The sequence below is a fragment of the Micrasema longulum genome, unplaced genomic scaffold (assembly GCF_059751315.1).
Source record: "Micrasema longulum isolate JH-2025_06_02 unplaced genomic scaffold, ASM5975131v1 h1tg000388l, whole genome shotgun sequence".
In the NCBI taxonomy this organism is placed as follows: domain Eukaryota; kingdom Metazoa; phylum Arthropoda; class Insecta; order Trichoptera; family Brachycentridae; genus Micrasema; species Micrasema longulum.
Window position 1 is genome coordinate 19,546 of NW_028277589.1, and position 16,161 is coordinate 35,706.

General features: G+C 39.6%; 1 protein-coding gene across 3 annotated transcripts in view; it reads left to right on the plus strand.

The window, feature by feature from the left end:
• The window catches only part of Orp8 (Oxysterol-binding protein-related protein 8), a 39,573-nt gene that overhangs the window by 18,209 nt on the left and 5,203 nt on the right, over positions 1-16,161 (plus strand). For 2 of the 3 annotated variants that reach the window (XM_088225807.1, XM_088225808.1), the window contains 11 exons: positions 7,625-7,755; positions 8,533-8,711; positions 9,353-9,533; positions 10,198-10,294; positions 11,231-11,427; positions 12,882-13,007; positions 13,085-13,225; positions 14,076-14,190; positions 14,280-14,352; positions 15,229-15,349; positions 15,516-15,583. In XM_088225807.1, coding sequence (XP_088081933.1) covers positions 7,625-7,755; positions 8,533-8,711; positions 9,353-9,533; positions 10,198-10,294; positions 11,231-11,427; positions 12,882-13,007; positions 13,085-13,225; positions 14,076-14,190; positions 14,280-14,352; positions 15,229-15,349; positions 15,516-15,583 — 1,429 coding nt within the window. Of the gene's footprint in view, positions 1-3,447; positions 4,474-7,624; positions 7,756-8,532; positions 8,712-9,352; positions 9,534-10,197; positions 10,295-11,230; positions 11,428-12,881; positions 13,008-13,084; positions 13,226-14,075; positions 14,191-14,279; positions 14,353-15,228; positions 15,350-15,515; positions 15,584-16,161 lie in introns of all 3 variants that reach the window. The other variant, XM_088225805.1, reaches the window with a different exon arrangement.

Genomic DNA, 16,161 nt, shown 5'->3' on the forward strand with positions numbered 1-16,161 from the left:
AAAAGGAAACGACTAAACACAGGAAACTTCTAGTCGGGACCTGAAACAGTGAACTTTTTTACATTCCAAAAACAGTGAAAAAAATAAATCTATGTTAATAGTTAGATTTTGAATCACTTATATGATATTTGAGGAAAATAATTATATTTGGTGTTTTCCCCACTATTAAACCCGATTCAGTGATTACGAAAATATTGATGTACTTCCGTAATGAATAACTAATTGAATACTTTACCTTTAATATAATAACTCTTATCTAGTGAGGTCCCTATATCACCGGAAAACCCTATAATTAAGAATATAAACAAATAAGTAAAGAGCCATAAAACATAAAAATAATTCACTATGGAACCTAATGATTGTCAATTAGGACGTTTGAATATTAAAAAATCATTTGTTAATTTATTATAATGGGTACCCCCCACAGTAATGGGAAATCAAAATGTTTTAGCTGTTCATTAGGTAGTAATTATTACTCTATTAACAAAACGTTATTATTACTATACAAACTCTATTCTACAAACTATTCTACAAACAAAACGTAAATGAGGTATATCAGCTCGATATTAATCCAAATCCAAACGTAGCCAGTGTAGTTCCCGAAGTAGTGGAGTGATATGACTGAACTTCTTTATCACTTTCACTATCCGTTATCATTTTGAATGATTTATTTTGTAAATTTATTCATAATAAAAAGGACGCTTTGCAGAGTTAAATTGTTAGTTAGAGTAACAAAGTAAGATTAAAAATATATATAAATGTAAAAAATATGTAATTTACCTCCGCTGTTTGTAATTTCGGCAACTGTTGCCTATCTCGCTCAATCCATTATGCGTGAACTAGCTATTAGTGTAACGGAATATTTTTCTTAGAAGTGATATCAATTTGTGAGACAGTTGTACAAAAACATTATTTTTTTCAAATTAAAATTATATTATAACTACCAAGAAATAATATCACTTCTTAGTAAATTTACCGGTTACCTTTAAGTTTCAATCTAAATAACTCCCTACAAACATTTGGACATACTCAAAATATTGTTGATTAAAATAACTTGCATAAAAAATTTAAAGTATTTGTAGGCATTACCTAAGAGGTGAAATAGTTTATCCAGATGAAACTCACCGACATCAATAAAGGTTTCAGCTCTTTTAGTTTGCAAAAGTCAACAGATGGAAGAGTTGAGGTAATGTAAAAATAATCATGAATGTGGATGTATAAACATACCCAGAATAGTGAATATTTCGCAGTGTGTAAAGTGGTGATTTAAACCAGCCAATGACAGATCATAAGTACTGGCAAAAATGTTTTCCCTCTCTGTTGCAACAAATTTCAAGATATATTTTACTCAATTTTTGTTTAGATGCATTGATGGAAGTGGTAGGTTTAATAATATATAACAGAGCACTTTGCCCCGCAATCAACAAAAAAACTATCATAATTATTTCGCTTCAATAATAACAATGCGCCTTGAGATTGCAGTACGAGATCAGTTTTGTTTGTTTTTATTTTCAATTAAGAAAGGGTTTACAACCGCTGTACGAAAATTGTATATTTTCGGCACGAATTGTCTATCTTGCTCACTCCATTGGGCTTGAATTAGATATTTATGAAATGGAAGATTTTTCTTGGAATTGCTTTTAATTGATAAAACAGTAGTGTGTTTGGAAAACAACGTACTCGATAAAATATTTTTAAAATGTATAAATAAGAGGATTTCTGATTAGATTCTTGAAAAACTGCGTAGCAGCGTAAGGGTTAAGTAATATAATTAAAAATGGTTATTTTTTTCTGTGGTTCTGTGAAAATCGACTCAAACAATAATTATTATTAACTTTGTGATGTTCGAGGTGTGGTAATATTATTTTTATTTTATTAACGTAAACGGCAAATCTGCCTTTTACAAACATTTATAATACTAACATATTTGGCTTAATATATTTTTTTTTAAATCTAAATTTCCTCATACCCAAGATTTATTTTAAAAAATTAAACCTAAAAATTATACAAGATTTATATTTAAAAAATCAACCTAAATATTATACAGCATATTCAGTAGAAAGTTTAAATAATAAAACATTCTACAGTAATACAACAAGAAAATCATAAGTACTGTTTCATACAGCTGGGCAAAGTGAACAAAAAATTGTATACATATATATTATGAAATGCATGAATAAATAAATATAATTACCATTCACCATCTTTGAAAAAGTTCAAAAGGTTTGTTCCATAGGAACAATACCCTACACTAAATATATCAGATACGTGGGAATAACTATTGCCGAGTTCACGAAGTCTGTTTAATACGGCATTACAAGTATACACTGTCCGTGAATTGTTGCTACAAAACGGTGGCACCTGTCTAGTCATTCTTCCAGGCACCCTGAAGGCGAAAAGTGTTCAGAAAACAACGGTAATTTTTAAATTTCGCAGGTTTGGCGAGTCCGATTGTCCAAATTTGTTATGTTGGTATACATGCCCCTGAAGCATTGGCACCAGCCATTCTGTTGAAATAAATTTTAAAAGCAAAAAACATTCACTTGAACATGATTTTTATAACTTTTGACAACTACCAAGACGGTATGCTTAACTTACAGGGCTTATGACCGGTCATTGGCACCAGCTATTAAGTGGCCACTCTACCAGCCAACGACAGGTCATAAGCCCTGTAAATGCTTAGACTTCCATATTCCCTTCGCAAAAATGTTTTCCCTCTCTGTTGAAATAAATTTAAATATGAATTACTCCCGAGAGAGGAAATCCAGCCAGTCTGCAAGCATTTGGACATACTCAAACTTTGTTGAGTTTTTTTGCTTTAATTGGGCCACTTTCATCACAGAAGACTATTTAAAATACAAAAAAGAACTACTTTTATTTTTATTTAGTGAATGCGGAGTAAAGTTGCAGTGTCGCTTATTGGTTGAATTCGATCATATGACGTCAGAGATAACAAGTAGAGAGTACAGAAGTTAAGTATACCGTTTCGGTATGCACCTATGAATATAGCGTATGTAAGTTGCTCCCTTATCTCACAAGCAGCGGGGTTTTAATTTTATTTGGCATTTTAAACAAGCACCACGAAGCGTACACAACAATCAGCTAACTCATAATAGCGCTAGGCTCTTCGATGGCAAACAGAACTTATTTTCTGGATATACCTCATATGTATTGATGATGTACTATGTCAACATACTCTTGTTTTGCATGTCTAGCGTCTTTTATTTGAATATTTTTCTCCTTACTAATTTGTTTTGTTTTCTTTTTTCTCAATTCCTTTTCACTCCTTTCTCGCATATAAAAAATCCCGTCGCAACGCTTTGTACAAATATTGTGCCGTCTGGGTTTTTTGTGTGATTAAAAACATGTATATTTATGTTCACTATTGGTGTGTTGTTTTTCATCTGTTTTGTTCTGTATGTATTTAACACTGATTAACATACTCAGTGACTAAATTGATCGCGATCATAGTCGACCGGGGTCAAGACGGGTTGAATCACGACGATACCTCGTCGACGCTGGCCAACGTCGGCGACTTTTCTTCGTCCGACTACTGCGACGATGTCGCCAACGAGGTCTACATGAACAACTGCATCGTTCGGTGGAACGACATCCTCTCGAAGTTCGCGGGCGATTCCGATTGCGACGGCGATCCCTTCAGCGGCGACGAACTCTCGTCGGGGGAGCTCGAAGCCGACGAAGTCGTGCTCAGACGAAACGAAAGCGAAAACGTCTCGGAAAAAAAACGAGACTCCGTGTTCGGGCTGGATTTCTTCAGGAAGAACGCCTTCGGCACTGCGTCCCTTCGCACGAAGATCTTCAAAGACAAAAAGATCGCGAAAAAAGACAAAATGTTAGGCGAGAAGAGCGACGATAGACACAAGGAAAAGATCAAGCGATCGTTTTCCGATCCGCACGACAAGCCATCGGTTATTTTGACGGCGATCGAAAACGATAACAGTATACTCGCGCGAACCAGCAATCGAGATACCCACAATTTCTTCGAAGAAAACCTTTTAAGGATCGTTTCGGCGTTTCCGAAACGACGTTCGTCGACTCCGTCGACTTTCTTCAAGATCAGCGCGAAAGAGGAATCCAGCGCTAGGTGTAAAAACGAAGATCGCAAAATCTGTTCGTTCAACGAAATAACCATAAGGACTGACGACTCGAAGCCGCAAAAGCCCTTCGTCAACCTGCATCTCTCGGGGCGGCGTTCGGCCGAGCCGAGGATGGTGACGACGGACGTCCCCCGGCGTCAGGAGTCGTTCTTCCCGACGAGGTTCGCCGCGGGCGGGCGCTCGCGATCGCCGCCGACGACCGACGGCAGCCGGGACGCCACGCCCGATCGCTTCTCCTTGATCCGATACGAGAAGCTGCCTTCCGTCGTCCTGGACCAGAAGCTCGGCCGACAGATTTCGGAGAGGCATTCGCAACAGGGCAACTACGTCGCCGGGCAAATTGTCAAGGAAAAAGGTACGCTAAAACATCCTCGAGAAGTTGACGCGCCTTCCGAGCATTTTACTCAGAAATTGCGGAAATGAAAAACTGCAGAAAAATGGTAAAAACGGTCATAATTGGGGATTATTCATATTTACCAATGATATAATTGAAAATATTTTGTATTTTTTCAAGCAAAACTGCAACGTATTATTTTTTTATTGAATTTTAAAAAATTCACGCATAAATAATTTTATCTAGGTACTTAACCTTAAAAACACAAAAATTAAAATTTGAATTTGTATAAAATGCATATAACGATTGTTTCCCTGAATATTGGGAAATTTTATTTATATGGTATCACTTTTTTTAGTATGGCACCACATAATTTCAACTGTCATTTACATCGCGGCAAAACTGTTTCACACTTTTATGATAACTGTTTAAACTATCTTCTTTTCACATTACGTTTATAACTTCAAATAATATTTCTATTTTCAAACTTTCTGCATCCTAATTTATTGATGTAAAAACTATTCTTCCTCAACACGCGTCAACCGCATGTCACAATTGAGTAAAATGTCAAAATTAGACACTTAAACAAAATGGTCAGTTACACTGCTCCTACTTTGAATTTAGTTTCGAACAACAATTTACACATTTTTTTTATTTACTTTGATTTTATTCACCATTTTGAGCTTACGCGGCGGCGCGCGGCTCGGCGCCTTTTGACAGATCGATTGAGTTTCGAAAAATTTTCAACGTAAAACCGGGGTTATGAAAAACTTAAAAAACGTTCATTGAGGGAATAAATGAATGAGAATGTATGGGAAAAAATGTACCTGTCATTGGCTGGTTTAAGTGGCCACTTTACACACTGTGTAACATTCACCATTCTGCCCATGTTTGAACATCCACATTTCCTCAACTCATCCAGCCAGTCTGCAAGCATTTGGACATACGTAAACATTGTTAAACACTACAAACTTAAATTGAAAACGTACATATTATAAAAAGAAAAGAATACATAAAAGAGCCTCTCTTTAAAGTAGCAGGAAAATCCTGCTCCGGAAAACCCCTTCAGGTACATGGAACAGATCAACATCCAGAGCGATGTTGTTCAGCGTAGCGATAGCCCTTCCAACGGCAGTGTGCTTCTGTATATCGGAATATGAAACAATCTACACTGACGCCGTCTTAGGTAATTATCAGGAACATACAAACCAATGCTTATCATAATCTCAGGGTTATCGACCATACCGCGCAACAATGGATAAAAATGAGATAAGATAGACCCATATTCTCTCATGCAGAGATATGTCAGAAACTTCTTTTGGATTTTCTCTATAATAAGAAAGTATGTCCGCTCACGTGGCCCCCAAATCATCGAGTCTACTTCGCACCGAGGAGTTGTTAAGAGTTCTCAGTATGCAGAACGAATCTTGACATCTTCGAGGCTTTACCGCTGATTGCCTCTGTGTGATCATGAAATGTCAGGGTGCTCTCAAATCTAACGCCCGGATCCCCAACATAAGTTTACGGGATCGCGACCGGAAGCTCAGTCAACCGTTTGGATACTTTTTTGAAGGAAGAAGAACTCTGACAAAAGGCAGTGCTTTAAATTGGTATAGTTATTATAAGCAGCGCACCAACGAAAGCAGTCTTCATATAACAAATATTAATTGTAAAAATTGACACCGATGTGTTCACAAAGCCACCAGTTATCGGTCTATCAAACTAATGGATTATTCAATTTAAAATGTCTCTATTTGCTTACAAAATATGTTGTCGTTGCAATCACTCAAATATTCAGCATTAATTTCCCTATTACTCTCTATGCGCTAGCGTGTGTTATTAGTTCCTTTAGATTTGTGTGCTAGAAAATTTGTGCTAACCCATATCGAGCGTTTCTCGTGCTAGCATTTACATTTACCTTACGAATCCTATGTCTACTAACAAGAAATATGCATTAAATATGTACAGCAAAGACATAATAAATCCAAATAAAATCCCTGTACCTAAACATTAAAAAATATCTACTGTCGTTTCTATAATATCGGATATTTTTTGGAACGTGATAAAACTTTAAATTTGGATGAGTTTGATCTTATTGTGTTCAAAAGATTGAAAATACGCATTATTTTTTGCGATTAGCATTTCCGTAGCGCCATCTTTGTTTGACTATCTTTGTTTTACCATCAAAAGTTCTAACACGTCGAAAAAATCCCATTATATCTGGTGCCATTAAATCTCCTCATAATAGGTGTTTTCCCACTGTGTTGTTAAACTTAAAGTATGTGCATTGTTTGATGAAACGGAAACGCCAATTTTTATTTATTTAGATTGGGCCTTCATTTCAACGTAATGGCCCACTTCATTCTTGGCTCCTGTGATAACTTCCAACTTTCCATGTGAAGATTGGGCCACTTGATGACCATTTTTCATTCTAACTTTTCATTGAAACGAAGCAACTTGTTGGTCTTATTTCGTTCTTGGCTCTTGTGGCAGCTTCCAACTTTCCTTGTGAATATTGGGCCTTTATTTCAACTTGATGGCCTTTGGTTCTCGGCTCCTATTGCAGCTTCTAACTTTCCTTGTGAATATTGGGCCTTTATTTCAACTTGATGGTCTTTGGTTCTCGGCTCCTATTGCAGCTTCTAACTTTCCTTGTGAATATTGGGCCTTTATTTCAACTTGATGGTCTTTGGTTCTCGGCTCCTATTGCAGCTTCTAACTTTCCTTGTGAATATTGGGCCTTTATTTCAACTTGATGGCCTTTGGTTCTCAGCTCCAGTGATAGCTTCCAACTTTCCTAAAACAATAATAATTTTCTTTTATCAAACATTGTATATATAGCACTAGCTTTATATCAGCACAAAATTCTTGGAAATGGCTATGGTCTCGAGCAATTATTGCAATGATTCTTTAAAAAATCATATCAGATGACGACGTGATTGTTTTGATTTTCATCAGCTCTGGCTGAAGCTTTAGTTTCAGTCAGTCCCCATCATCCAGTCGATAGTTACCTACTCATCTTTGTCAAATTCGTCACAAAGAACTGTATTCTTCATTCCGGCCGGTTTTCATTGCAATAAGGCCTCTGGCCGTAGCCACACCGTCGTATGTCCTCGCGCCGCGCCAATCCCACCCCTAGCGCCCTGTACCCAGAGCCCGTATTCGCCCACAGAGCTGGACGGAGCCGGGCTGAGCGACTCGGACTCGGAGCGGGCCCCCGGGAAGGCGGAGCCCGAAGAGGGTGGCGTCCTCACCGTGCTGAAGAACGCCTACGCCGACGAGCCTTCGGACCACGTGCCCCAGGTATGCCGGATAGAGAGCTTGCATGCGTGATAGAGAGCTTGCATGCGGATGTATGCGGGCTAGAGAGCTTGTGTTTGAGAAGTAGCATATACATGTAAGCTAGGAGAAGATAAGAGATAGTGTAGTATGTATGTAAACTAGAGAGTGTACATATGTACTAAAACTTTTGTAAGCTAGAGAGATTATTTATTCATTAGATGTTTGGCATTTCATTGGTATAAAAATATACATGATTTGGTTATAATGTATTCCTCATTGGGAAATCCCATGTCGAGGGACTCATTTTATGAGTTTTTTTTTTCAATTTTTTAAATACTTTAATAAATAATAAATATTAATACATTATGTATATACACATTACGCTATTGCCAAAATATTAATACTAACTAGGTCACCATAATTTCTTGCATTTTAAAAATATTTTTATTTCCCTCTTATAATTGAAATATTTTGTTAAATCCCGTATACTTCATCTATATAAGCTAGAGAGCTTCCGTATGTAAGCTAGAGAGCTTATGTATGCATTGTATGCAAGCTAGAGAGCTTGTGTGAGTTTGCGTATGCATGCTAGAGGGCTTCCGTATGTAAGCTCGAGAGACTCGCGTGTACATGTTAGAGAGATTGCGTATGCAAGCTAGAGAGCTTGTGTACTTAAGTTAGAGAGTTCGCGTATAAATGCTAGAGTGATTGTGTATTCAAGTTAGAGAACTCGCGTATGCATGCTACAGAAATTGCGTACATGTGCACTTGTAAAGACTAACATCCACTCGCTTCCAGTCAGGAGAGGTGGTGGAGGAACTGGGCGAAGAAAACAAGAGCCTCCTGTGGTTCCTCATCAAGCAGGTGCGACCCGGTATGGACCTGTCCAAGGTCGTGCTGCCGACCTTTATCCTGGAGCCGAGGTCCTTCCTTGACAAGCTCTCGGACTCCTTCTACCACTCGGACATCCTCGCCAGGTAACGAGAGAACTCGCTCAAAATGTCTTAAGCTTAGATCGGCTACGTCTGCGGCGATAGGAAATGTCATTATACCTCTACGCAACCAGCGTACTAAACTCCCAGAACAGGCCCTATGGCATGGAAAGCACTTTGACTAGAAGTGCCTGGAGGGCAAGAACTAACTTACGGCGACCCGTCATAATAGATCTACTCAGGTTGCAGCGACATTGGGAGCTTATTTAACAGTATTTTAAACATGTTTTCAATGTTAAAACCTATTGCACCAGAGACAGATAACATTTACGGCTCTTTTACTTCACAAAACTCAACAGATCGATGAGTTCAGGAAATGTGGAAATTTGAACATAGGCAGAACAGTGAATGTTACTCAGTGCGCAAAGTGGCCTCTTTAACCATCCAATGACAGGTCATTAGCCCTATAAATGCTTAGACTTCCATATTACCTTCTCAAAAATGTTTTTCCTCTTTGCTGCAATAGCATATGCACTTTCAAGCTCATTTAGTACTGATCCCCATCTACAAGAATAGAATCGTATAGATGCCCTGCAACAGGAGTACGAATGCAGCGCCCTATGCATCACGGCGTGTGGACAGTGAATTTTGATGATGCAAAGTTTTCGGAATATTTCTTTATTCAGGGCTTGCAAGCAGACATCTCCTCTGGACAGGATGAAGACCATCCTGGCCTGGTATCTCTCCGGACTGTACAGAAAGCCGAGGGGGCTCAAGAAGCCCTACAACCCGGTGCTCGGGGAGACCTTCCGCTGCTCCTGGCTGCATCCGGACTCCGGGACGAGGACGTACTACGTCTCGGAACAGGTGAGTCTGGCGTCCCGCAAGGCTCCCACCTAGGGCCTTCACTTAATCATAATCATGAAGACAATTTATGCGGTTTATGTAAAATAAAAAAAATAAAAGAATAAAATAAAATAATAAATAAGCATTCTGCAATAGTTCCAACTTATCAAGCAGTTCAGAATTAGCATCTGGATAACAGACATCTATATAATCAAGGAGTGTGGAGTTTGCTTATTATTGATTGTCAAGAAATTATTACCCGATATTAATATAATTTTACATCTATACAGGGGTAGGTGCACGAAGTGTTACCAACTTCACGCCGCTGTAGCAACCAAACGGCTAGTGACAGCGTGCTCATATTTTGACACACGTCAGTCTGTTATATTGTTAATAAATCTACCGAAGCATATTGTTTTACGTCTCAGTTAAAAAAAGTTATCAAAATGGAATTCAAACTCAACAGTCAGTAAAGGCAATGTTTGTATGTGTGTCCTCGATAGACAAAATAACCACTGGATCCATTTACATGCGTTTTTTCGCAAAATGATGAGCTCTGCGCTGAGCATGTTTATAGCTCTTAAAATCTGCGATTGCCGGATTCAGCTAATTTAATAAATTACAATGGACTTCCGACTAGGAATTTCACTAACCAATTTGATTATCCTCGAGTTTTCATTTGTAGGTCTCTCATCACCCCCCCGTGTCCGCGTTCTACGTGTCCAACCGCAAGGAAGGGTTCGCCATAGAAGCTACCATCCTGGCCAAATCCAAATTCTACGGTGAGCCAACCCAACTGCTTATAATGTTTACAGTGAAAATGTTAACTATTTAAGTTTATTGCAACAGAGAGGGAAAACATTATTGAGAAGGGAATATGGAAGTCTAGGCATTTACAGGGCTTATGACCAGTCATTGGCTGATTTAAGTGGCCACTTTACACACTGTGTAACATACACCAATCTGCCCATGTTTAAGCGTCCACATTTCCTCAACTTTTCCATGTGTTGACTTTTGTGAAGAAAAGGAGCTGAAACCTAGGGAGGAAATCCAGCCAGTCTGCAAGCATTTGGACATACTCAAACATCGTTGAATTAACTACCTGGTAAAAGAAGAAGTATAAAAATTGGACAATTGTTTTCAGGCGTTGCCCAGTAGGTGATTTGGTTCAGCCGGATGAATCTCACCCGCATGATGAAGGTTTCAGCTCCTTTACTTCACGAAAGTCAGCAGATGGAAGAGTTGAGGAAATGTGGATGTTTAAACATGGGCAGATTGGTGTATGTTACACAGTGTGTAAAGTGGCCACTTAAACCAGCCAATGACAGGTCATAAGCCCTGTAAATGCCTAGACTTCCATATTCCCTTCTCAATAATGTTTTCCCTAGGGAGGAAATCCAGCCAGTCTGCAAGCAAATGTCCAAATGGACATACTCAAACTTTGTTAAAATGTTAAATGTGCTACTTTAAACGACGTCACTAGTTCTTCCGAATCAACTGGTGATTGTGTGTTGTGATAAATTTCCGGTTTACGGGAAGCCATTCACCAATCAGCAGGACTCACTGAGCGGAGCGATTTCAAAATTACAAATCTGCTCGCAATGTTCTCTTGGAAACCTGCGATGGTTTTTTACAGACGCATTAATGATGTACATGACGGCCTTTACACTAGGTCCACTGTGTATTTGGGGCGATGACGATGGTGAGTTCTGTCTTAGGCAACTCGACATCGGCCATCCTGGAGGGGGTAGCCCGAGTGGCGCTGTTGCCGCTGGGCGAGGCCTACCTTTGCACGTCGCCGTACGCGCACTGCAAGGGCCTGCTGCTGGGGACGCTGTCCATGGAGCTCGGCGGACGCGTGACCATCCACTGCCCGGCGACCGACTATACGGCGGAAGTCGACTTCAAACTGAAGGTGAGAACAGATCCCTACCCTGGCTATTACATGAACAGCGCAGTGACTTCATTTTGTCGGTGTACTGATGTATTGTGGTATCTAAATTTATTTACAGTAAAACCTCGTTTTTAATAACAACACCAACAAACCATCACGCCGTTTCCCCGTAGGGGTAGGCAGAGAGGATAGAACGCCATAACACTCTATCTTGGCATACAGACCTCGCTTCCTCTACATTCATACATCTTCTTATGCACGCACGCCGATTATTCCTACTTTTGACATGTCCATCTTCGAGTATTTGATGGACTCGATCGTGCCATGTCTTTCTCGGTCTTCCTCGTTTTCTGCGTCCATCAACATTCGCATCGTAGATCCTTTTAGCCGTTCTTTCGCTGTCCATTCGCTCTACATGTCCGAACCGACGCAGCGCCTCTTTCTCGATTCTGTCGATAATGCGTGTCTCGGCCTTACACACTTCACGGATCTCGACATTTGTGCGCCTATCATACATCGTTTTACCACACATTCGCCTGAGGGATCGCATTTCGACAGCATTCAACCTACTCTCATCATTATTTTTCCAATTCCATACTTCGCTCCCATACATTAGAGTTGGAACTAGAACTCTGTTGTGAACTGCTAGTTTGGCCTCCTGCGATAAACATTTTTTTGCCAAAGTAGATTTTAGTGCACCGTTCACCCTGTTCCCGGCACTCACCCTCCTTTCAATATCTTTCTCGGCCTTTCCGTCCCTAGCAAACAGACTTCCCAGGTACACAAATTCTTCTACCTGATTAAGAATATCGTTTTTACGTTTCTCGATTTTTACATCGAAATGTTTAGGACCCATTTTACTCCATATATTTTACACAAATATTCCCCCCAATTAACGTTTTTTACATTTTTCAACACCCCGGTTTTACGTTTAAAAATTTTCCAAATTCATTTGATGTGTCAAAAAAGCCAAAATTACGTCGTAATAATGGTGCCGCGGTCTGTGCGCGGTGGCGTGTGACACGCGAATGAAGAATAAAAATAGGCAAACAACTAATAAAGGATAAATTATTGTCTAAACCTAAATTCAAAGCAGGTGCAGTGAAATTGATCTTTTTGTTTAAGTGTCTTCCTTTAGGGTTAGTTTCAGTTTTCATTTGAACAAAAACGTCATATTGACTTGTACAAATCATGAAACGCAGTTGACAAACGTTTAGGAACAATAAAGTTTTGATGTCAATAAATTGCGATGTTTAAAATATAACAATCGAAATACTTAAATTTATAAAAAAGATGGTTTAAAAAGTTGTCATGAAAGTGTGAAACAGTTTTGCAGCGATCTATATGACAGTGGTTTTTAGTGATGCCATAGAAAAAACATTAAGGGGAAACCCCGGTCGAGTCACCTGATAATAGTCAAATATGTTCAGGAACCTCCGGCCTAACCGACTGAAACCCGTTTTCATTTTGTTTAGCCTTTCATCGGAGGATCCGACAGCATCAACATGGTCTCCGGAAGGATCCGCCATCACAAGGACACCGTGGCCACCATCGAGGGACACTGGGACGGGCGCATCGACCTCAGGGACAAGAAGTCACAGGTGAAATATACATCGATTGCAGTATCGACAATGCTTTGAGTATGAAGTATACTGAACTTCCTTGTTGTTTTCTACAGGAGGAAGTCCTGCTGATGGACGCCGGCGAACTCAAAGGCAAGAGGCTGAAGCGACAGCTGGTCGTTCCCGAGAGGCTCGGGGAGTTCGAGAGCCAGAGGCTCTGGAGCAAAGTGTCGGAGGCCATCGCCAACGAGGATCAAGTAAGGATTCCATTCTTGTTCTATTTATTTATACATACATACAAACCATCACGCCATTTCTCCGTAGGGGTAGGCAGAGAGGATAGAACGCCATAACACTCTATCTTGGCATATAGACCTCGCTTTCTCTACATTCATACATCTTCTCATGCACGCGCGCCGATTATTCCTACTTTTCACAAGTCCATCTTCAAGTATTTGATGGACTTGATCGTGCCATGTCTTTCTCGGTCATCCTCGTTTTCTGCGTCCATCAACATTTGCATCGTAGATCTTTTTAGCCGTTCTTTCGCTGTCCATTCGCTCTACATGTCCTAACCAACGCAGCACCCCTTTCTTGATTCTGTCGAACCCGAAACCTTTTGCATGGTATACAAACGCGCTGACCATTACACCACGATGCCGATAAAGTATTAATATGACAAGAAAATCATGAAGTTACTGTTTCATATAATAATTTTACTAAAGGTTTGATATGGGGCCCCACGTTGGGCGCCACTGTGATGGAGATCTATATGCATGTTCAGGTACTTAGACACTACATAGTCTCATAAACGTAAACTGATCCCAATGCCCATGGACATCGGTTCTAAGCTTGTACCCCGTTTGAATTTTATCACTTAGATTCTTATTTCGATTTTTTTTAAACGATCGAAGACGCTTCGCTCGACTATCGACAATAGTTTTGTTCGGTACATTTGAGAAGAAGCCCGTTAGAAAAGTGAATAAATGTACGGAGAAAGGCACAAACCAAAACGTCAGCAGATGTTTCCTCGTCACATCCGAGATCTCGCCATTTCTGCTCTCGTTTTTGGTTTTAACCAAGTTTTTCACTGTGTTTAATTTTCAGGTTGCGGCCACTGAACAGAAGACCATTATAGAGGAGGGGCAGAGGGAGCGCGCCCGGGAACTGGGTCTAGGGGCCTGGCAGCCCAGGCACTTCAATAAGGCCCTCTTCACTGACGGTATGTATGCACAGTAAAACCCTCGAAACATTGTCACAACACATTGTCGACAAGTCTCTGTTATTTTTTAACACGGTTGAATTTTGCAGGTCAATCCATTCCACAATCGCACGGCAGCGAGGCGTCCCACACCACCTACCAATATAACTATCACAACTTCACGTAAGTCTTGGATCATTTCTATTTTCATGTTTTATATCCGCATCGTCGACATTCTCTAGGTCGCAAAGTTTTGGGAGGATGAGATCGATATTCCTCGATGTAGTGGAATTTTAAGGATTGTAATAAGGGACGGTGCAAGGACGCAACCTTGATGAACTCCAGTGGTGACCTCAAACCGATTCTCATTCGCCATTCAACTGTCACCGAGCGAAGGCAATATGGTTGGCTGGGCCGTAAACTGCGGATGCCTCCCGAGTCTTAACCACACTTTTCCACTTTAGAGGGCACCAGGTTCTTAAAAAACATGTTTAAATATTTTATTGTAGGTACTTTTTTTAACCTTAAAAACAGTAAAATAAAAATTTTAATTTGCATAAAATCCATAATATGATTTTTTCCCTAAACATTAGGAAATTTTATTTATATGGTATCACTTTTTTTAGTATGGCACCACAAAATTTCAACTGTCATTTACATCGCGGCAAAACTGTCACACTTTTATGATAACTGTTTAAACTATCTTCTTTTCAAATTATGTTTATAACTTCAAATAATATTTTTATTACCAAATTTTTAAACTTTTTGCATCGTAATTCAGTGAAATGTCAAAATTAGACACTTAAACAAAATGGTCAAATACAGTGAACCTACTTCAAATTTAGATTGAGATAACAATTTACACATTTTTTTTATTACATTGATTTTATTCACCAATTTGGGCAAACGCGGCGGCGCGCGGCCCGGCGTCTTTTGACAGATCAAATGAGTTTCGAAAATATTTCAATGTAAATCCGGTGTCGAGTATAACATGAAATTGAGGAACATAAAAACGAGCTTTTACTGTACTAATTATTTATCATTGTGTATATTCCACAGTCCGTGGGACGACGCTGTGGACGTCTTGGAGTACGAGGAAGACTATATCATCAAGACGCTGAGAAGACAAAACCATACGGTCACTTCTAGAACCAGCTTACAGACGCGCCCACTACCAGAGGTAATTCTCAGCCATCAACGTTACGCACTTCAATATTTTCCCTGTACATATTAAATATTTTTAAAATAAAAATGCTTCGCTCCAAATGCCCAGACTTCCGTATTCCCTTTTAAAAATCCATCTCCGTTGGAATATAAATTAATGTACGTAACTCATTCGCTTGCAGACGGAACACTCGGCTTCGGAAACTGATTCGACCAACTCCCACCACAACCCGAGAACTCCTTCTCAAAGGTAGGCTATTCCACCGCCATATTTGTGTCCTGTTGGAATGCAGAATACAGGTCTGTTTGTGAGACGGAACCGCAGCCCCGATGAGTGGTGTCCGCCCGATCGTTGAACCGTCAGTTCCCTATTCGCACTGCAAATTTTACCTCAACGGAGAAAGTAAGAATGCCGGAATCAGCAAGTAAAAGCTTATACCGGAAGAAGTAAATAAAATTAACATTTCTGCACTTCGCCCTTACTCAAAATCTTTATCTATAATACCTACCTATTATAATCTCCCAAGGAAGAAGTGCATACACATATACGCAGTGGCGTGCGTTCCACATGGGCACATAAGCAGTGCCTACCCTAATTGTAAGAATTTTATGAAAACAAGAACAAAAAATAATATAAAATATGCAAGTTACTATTTGTAAAATTTGAAAAATGCGCCAAGTCGCGTATCGTTCCGATCGGCACGCCGCTAACGGCAGAGGCACGAACTAAAAATGCCTATTTTCTTCACGCATTCGTTCTTGTATACGCGATCAATGCGTTTTGTTGATGATAAAATTGAAATGGAGTTTTGTAAAACTTGTGATAGT